Here is a 6000-nt window from a genome sequence, read left to right as displayed (position 1 = left end):
GGGGCAAAGGGAAAAAGAGAGAGGGAGGGAGATAAAAGGGAGAATGAAAGAAAGTCAGGCAGAGGTGGTGAAGCCGATCACCGCGTCACTCACAGTGTCTGGGTTCCCCTCCAGCAAGACGTTAATCGCTCTGTTGACATCTCCATTACAGTCATGAAGTGCGATTACACATTCGTCTTGGTTCTTTCCTGTGATGTCAATCAACTGAAGTGCAAGAAGGCATACAATAAGTCAGTAAAAAAAACTAAAATCAATAAAAGCCTTTTTCTAACCCCCCGCAGGAGACCACCTTTCAGAGGTGGAGATCTACTTGAACAACTTGAAAGATCAAAGATCAAGCAGGGTTCTAGCCTACCTTAAAGTTGGACGGTGTTTTTGATTTTATTATTTACAAATTGTATGTTTTTTTTTTTTTTTCTATGCAGCTATCAGGGGGTCTAAACACTTCTTAGATTGAAGACACAGCCTCAGTCTCTGTTCATTTACAACTTTATTTTAAGCTGAACTCCAGGTATGGACTCCATTGTATAAAAGTTACACCGGTCCAGCTTGGACCAATAGAATTACGCTTAGGCCACATCTGTGGGGATGCTTTGGAAGCAGAGAATCACCATAATACAGTACCCTATGGTGATCACCACTATCCTCCGGGGTACCATGCCATATGGGGGGGGGGGGGGGTCACCATTTTACACAACGTCTTGCATTTTATCTCAATTAATGCAAGATTTTCCCTGATTGGATTATCGCCAAAGATCTCAATATCAAAACACTCTACATCCACTGAGAAAAACACAAGGCGTTGTGCGAATTCTGCGTGAAGCAAGCAACCCCCCCCCCCCCCGTGGTTACTATGTAGCAGGGCAGCCACTCAGTAGAGGACCCAGAAGACAGCGGCAATCACCATGGCAGCAATTGTCCTCCCCGCATCATATGAACCCGGCTCTTCTCCAGATCCCCCCCACCCCCCGCCTGGCCTCACCTGTTTGACATTCTCCTCAAAGTCTGCATCATTCTGATCAGAAATCATCTGTGCCAGTCTGATCTGCTCTGCTGTGGCCTGAAAGCAAAAAAGCCATTAAACAAAAAAACACAACGCCGTCTGTGGACAGCAGGGGGCGCAATCAACGCGGTGTCCCCCGGAGGGGGGGGGGGGGGGGTGCCGTACCTGTGGCCTCTGCTTGTGTTGTGTCTGAGTTGGTGTCTGTGTCTGTTCCCAGTTTCCCCGGGTACGATTTGTCGCCACCGAGGTCATCATTTACAGTATATACAAATAACAGTATTTACAAATTACAACTCTGCGGAGACAAAAAAAATAATTAAAATCAGAGACTTTTCTTCAATGATCAGCGACATTTCCTCCACCAGCTCATCACTTCATTCCACATTCTTATAGAAAGTTTCTCCAACGCCAAAAAAAAATACAATTTCTCTTCTTTGTAACCATGGCAACAGTACTCAATACCTGTCTTCTCTGGATCCTGTAATGATCTCTCTGTCTTTGTGAAGTGTGAATAGAGCTGGGAGTTAAATTACAAGCATTCCCCGTCCCCAGGTGACCCGATCATTGGGTAAAAAAGTAGCACTAGAGTCACCCTGTGAAAGAAGAAGCAGATTACTAACCTGTCTGGTGATTACCTTCTTCACTGTCTAGATACAGAAATCTCAAACTGGCGGACCTCCAGCTGTTGCAAAACTACAAGTCCCATCATGCCTCTGCCTGTGGGAGTCATGCTTGTAAGGTCAGTCTTGCAATGCCTCATGGGACTTGTAGTTTGGCAACAGCTGGAGGGCCGCCAGTTTGAGACCCCTAATCTAGAAGGAGCTACCTGACACTTCCGGGTGTGTCCCTGCCCGGCCTTCCTCCCCGGGCCCTATGTCATTCCAGGACACAATAGGGATTGATGGGGGGAGGAGAGCGGGTGATATGGGGGGGGGGGGGGGGGGGGAGCGGGTGATATGGGGGGGGAGAGAGAGCGGGTGATATGGGGGGGGAGAGAGAGCGGGTGATATGGGGAGGGGGGAGAGCGGGTGATATGGGGAGGGGGGAGAGCGGGTGATATGGGGAGGGGGGAGAGCGGGGTGATATTGGGGGGAGCGGGTGAAATGGGGAGGGGAAGGAGCGGTTGATTGGGACGGGAGGGGGGGAAGAGAGCGGTTGATTGGGGTGGGGAGGGGGGGAAGAGAGCGGTTGATTGGGGTGGGAGGGGGGTAAGAGAGCGGGCGATAGGGGGGGAGCGGGCGATGGGGGAGAGCGGACGATGGGGAGGGGGGGGGGGGAGCGCCGGTGATTGGGGGGGAGAGCGCTGGTGATTGGGGGGGGGAGCGCCGGTGATTGGGGGGGGGGAGCGCCGGTGATTGGGGGGGGGGGGAGAGCGCCGGTGATTGGGGGGGGGGGGGAGAGCGCCGGTGATTGGGGGGGGGAGAGCGCCGGTGATTGGGGGGGGGGGGGGGAGCGCCGGTGATTGGGGGGGGGGGGAGAGCACCGGTGATTGGGGGGGGGGGGGGAGAGCACCGGTGATTGGGGGGGGGGGGAGAGCACCGGTGATTGGGGGGGGGGGGGGAGAGCGCCCGGTGATTGGGGGGGGGGGGGGGAGAGCGCCGGTGATTGGGGGGGGGGGGGGGAGAGCGCGGTGATTGGGGGGGGAGCGCCGGTGATTGGGGGGGGGGAGCGCCGGTGATTGGGGGGGGGGAGAGAGCGCCGGTGATTGGGGGGGGGGGGGGAGAGCGCCGGTGGATGGGGGGGAGGGGAGCGGGTGATGGGGGGAGGGGAGAGCGGGTGATGGGGGGAGGGGAGAGCGGGTGATGGGGGGGAGGGGAGAGCGGGTGATGGGGGGAGGGGAGAGCGGGTGATGGGGGGAGCGAGTGAAAGGGGGGGAGGGGAGAGCGGGTGATGGGGGGGTGAGCGGGTGATGGGGGGGGAGCGAGCGGGTGATGGGGGGGTGGAGCGGGTGATGGGGGGGTGGAGCGGGTGATGGGGGGGAGGGGAGAGCGGGTGATGGGGGGGGGAGAGCGGGTGATGGGGGGGAGGGGGGAGAGCGGGTGATGGGGGTGGAGGGGAGAGCGGGGTGATGGGGGGGGGGGGGGAGCGGGTGATGGGGGGGGAGCGGGTGATGGGGGGGGGGAGCGGGTGATGGGGGGGGGGGGGGGAGCGGGTGATGGGGGTGGAGGGGAGAGCGGGTGATGGGGGGGGGAGCGGGTGATGGGGGGGAGCGGGTGATGGGGGTGGAGGGGAGAGCGGGTGATGGGGGGGGGAGCGGGTGATGGGGGGGAGCGGGTGATGGGGGGGGAGCGGGTGATGGGGGGGGAGCGGGTGATGGGGGCAGAGGGAGAGCGGGTGATGGGGGCAGAGGGAGAGCGGGGTGATAGGGGGGAGGGGAGAGCGGGTGATGGGGGGGGAGGGGAGAGCGGGTGATGGGGGGGGGGGGGAGCGGGTGATGGGGGGAGGGGAGCGGGTGATGGGGGGAGGGGAGCGGGTGATGGGGGGAGGGGAGCGGGTGATGGGGGGGGAGGGGAGAGCGGGTGATGGGGGGGAGGGGAGAGCGGGTGATGGGGGGGAGGGGGAGAGCGGGTGATGGGGGGGGGGGGAGAGCGGGTGATGGGGGGAGGGGAGAGCGGGTGATGGGGGGAGGGGGAGAGCGGGTGATGGGGGAGGGGAGAGCGGGTGATGGGGGGGGAGCGAGTGAAAGGGGGGGAGGGGAGAGCGGGTGATGGGGGGGTGGAGCGGGTGATGGGGGGGGGAGCGGGTGATGGGGGGGTGGAGCGGGTGATAGGGGGGGGGGGGGAGGGGAGAGCGGGTGATAGGGGGGGAGGGGAGAGCGGGTGATGGGGGGGAGGGGGGAGAGCGGGTGATGGGGGGGAGGGGAGAGCGGGTGATGGGGGGGAGGGGAGAGCGGGTGATAGGGGGGGAGGGGGAGAGCGGGTGATAGGGGGGGAGGGGAGAGCGGGTGATAGGGGGGGAGGGGAGAGCGGGGTGATAGGGGGGGAGGGGAGAGCGGGTGATAGGGGGGAGGGGAGAGCGGGTGATAGGGGGGGGAGGGGAGAGCGGGTGATAGGGGGGAGGGGAGAGCGGGTGATAGGGGGGGAGGGGAGAGCGGGTGATAGGGGGGGAGGGGAGAGCGGGTGATGGGGGGGGGGGGAGGCGGGTGATGGGGGGGGGAGAACGGGTGATGGGGGGGAGAGCGGGGTGATGGGGGGGGAGAGCGGGTGATGGGGGTGGAGGGGAGAGCGGGGTGATGGGGGGGAGCGGGTGATGGGGGGGAGGGGAGAGCGGGGTGATGGGGGGAGGGGGGGAGAGCGGGTGATGGGGGGGAGGGGAGAGCGGGTGATGGGGGGGGAGGGGAGAGCGGGTGATGGGGGGGGAGCGGGGTGATGGGGGGGAGCGGGTGATGGGGGGGAGCGGGTGATGGGGGGGAGCGGGTGATGGGGGGGGAGCGGGTGATGGGGGGGGAGCGGGTGATGGGGGGGAGCGGGTGATGGGGGCAGAGGGAGAGCGGGTGATAGGGGGGGAGGGGAGAGCGGGTGATAGGGGGGGAGGGGAGAGCGGGTGATGGGGGGGGGAGCGGGTGATGGGGGGGGGGGGGGGAGGGGAGCGGGTGATGGGGGGGAGGGGGAGAGCGGGTGATGGGGGTGGAGGGGAGAGCGGGTGATGGGGGGGGGGGGGGGGAGCGGGTGATGGGGGGGGGAGCGGGTGATGGGGGGGGGGAGCGGGGTGATGGGGGGGGGGGAGCGGGTGATGGGGGGGGAGCGAGTGATGGGGGGGAGCGGGTGATGGGGGGGGAGCGGGTGATGGGGGGGAGCGGGTGATGGGGGTGGAGGGGAGAGCGGGTGATGGGGGGGAGCGGGTGATGGGGGGGGAGCGGGTGATGGGGGGGAGCGGGTGATGGGGGCAGAGGGAGAGCGGGTGATGGGGGGGAGGGGAGAGCGGGTGATAGGGGGGGGGGGGGAGAGCGGGGTGATGGGGGGGAGGGGGAGAGCGGGGTGATGGGGGGGAGGGGAGAGCGGGGTGATGGGGGGGGGGGGGAGAGCGGGTGATGGGGGGGGGGGGGGGAGCGGGTGATGGGGAGCGGGTGATGGGGGGGAGAACGGGTGATGGGGGGAGGGGAGCGGGTGATGGGGGGGGGAGGGGAGAGCGGGTGATAGGGGGGAGGGGAGAGCGGGTGATGGGGGGGAGGGGAGAGCGGGTGATGGGGGGGGGAGAGCGGGTGATGGGGGGGAGGGGAGAGCGGGTGATGGGGGGAGGGGAGAGCGGGTGATGGGGGGGAGGGGAGAGCGGGTGATGGGGGAGGGGAGAGCGGGTGATGGGGGGGGAGCGAGTGAAAGGGGGGGAGGGGAGAGCGGGTGATGGGGGGGTGGAGCGGGTGATGGGGGGGGGGGAGCGGGTGATGGGGGGGGTGGAGCGCGTGATGGGGGGGTGGAGCGGGTGATGGGGGGGTGGAGCGGGTGATGGGGGGGGTGGAGCGGGTGATAGGGGGGGAGGGGGAGAGCGGGTGATGGGGGGGGAGGGGAGAGCGGGTGATGGGGGGGGGAGGGGAGAGCGGGTGATGGGGGGGAGGGGAGAGCGGGGTGATGGGGGGGAGGGGGAGAGCGGGTGATGGGGGGGAGGGGAGAGCGGGTGATGGGGGGGAGGGGAGAGCGGGTGATGGGGGGGGAGGGAGAGCGGGTGATGGGGGGGGAGGGGAGAGCGGGTGATGGGGGGAGGGGAGAGCGGGTGATGGGGGGAGGGGAGAGCGGGTGATAGGGGGGGAGGGGGAGAGCGGGTGATAGGGGGGGGGAGGGGAGAGCGGGTGATGGGGGGGAGGGGAGAGCGGGTGATGGGGGGGGGGAGCGGGTGATGGGGGGGGGAGCGGGTGATGGGGGGGAGAACGGGGTGATGGGGGGGAGAACGGGTGATGGGGGGGGGAGAGCGGGTGATGGGGGGGGAGAGCGGGTGATGGGGGTGGAGGGGAGGAGCGGGTGATGGGGGGGGGGGGGGGGGGGGAGCGGGTGATGGGGGGGGGG

At 66.1% G+C, this 6000-nt stretch overlaps 1 protein-coding gene across 1 annotated transcript in view; it reads right to left on the bottom strand.

Moving 5' to 3' along the window:
- The window catches only part of UBAP2L (ubiquitin associated protein 2 like), a gene marked incomplete in the record, with an annotated part of 55269 nt that overhangs the window by 42627 nt on the left and 6642 nt on the right, over positions 1 to 6000 (bottom strand). The window contains 3 exon segments of the mRNA XM_073609226.1: positions 94 to 204; positions 983 to 1060; positions 1169 to 1298. Coding sequence (XP_073465327.1) covers positions 94 to 204; positions 983 to 1060; positions 1169 to 1258 — 279 coding nt within the window.

The sequence above is a fragment of the Aquarana catesbeiana genome, linkage group LG13 (genome assembly GCF_042186555.1).
Source record: "Aquarana catesbeiana isolate 2022-GZ linkage group LG13, ASM4218655v1, whole genome shotgun sequence".
Classification (NCBI taxonomy): Eukaryota; Metazoa; Chordata; class Amphibia; order Anura; family Ranidae; genus Aquarana; species Aquarana catesbeiana.
Note: the sequence above shows the minus strand (reverse complement) of the source record. Positions and strands in the feature narration are given on the sequence as shown.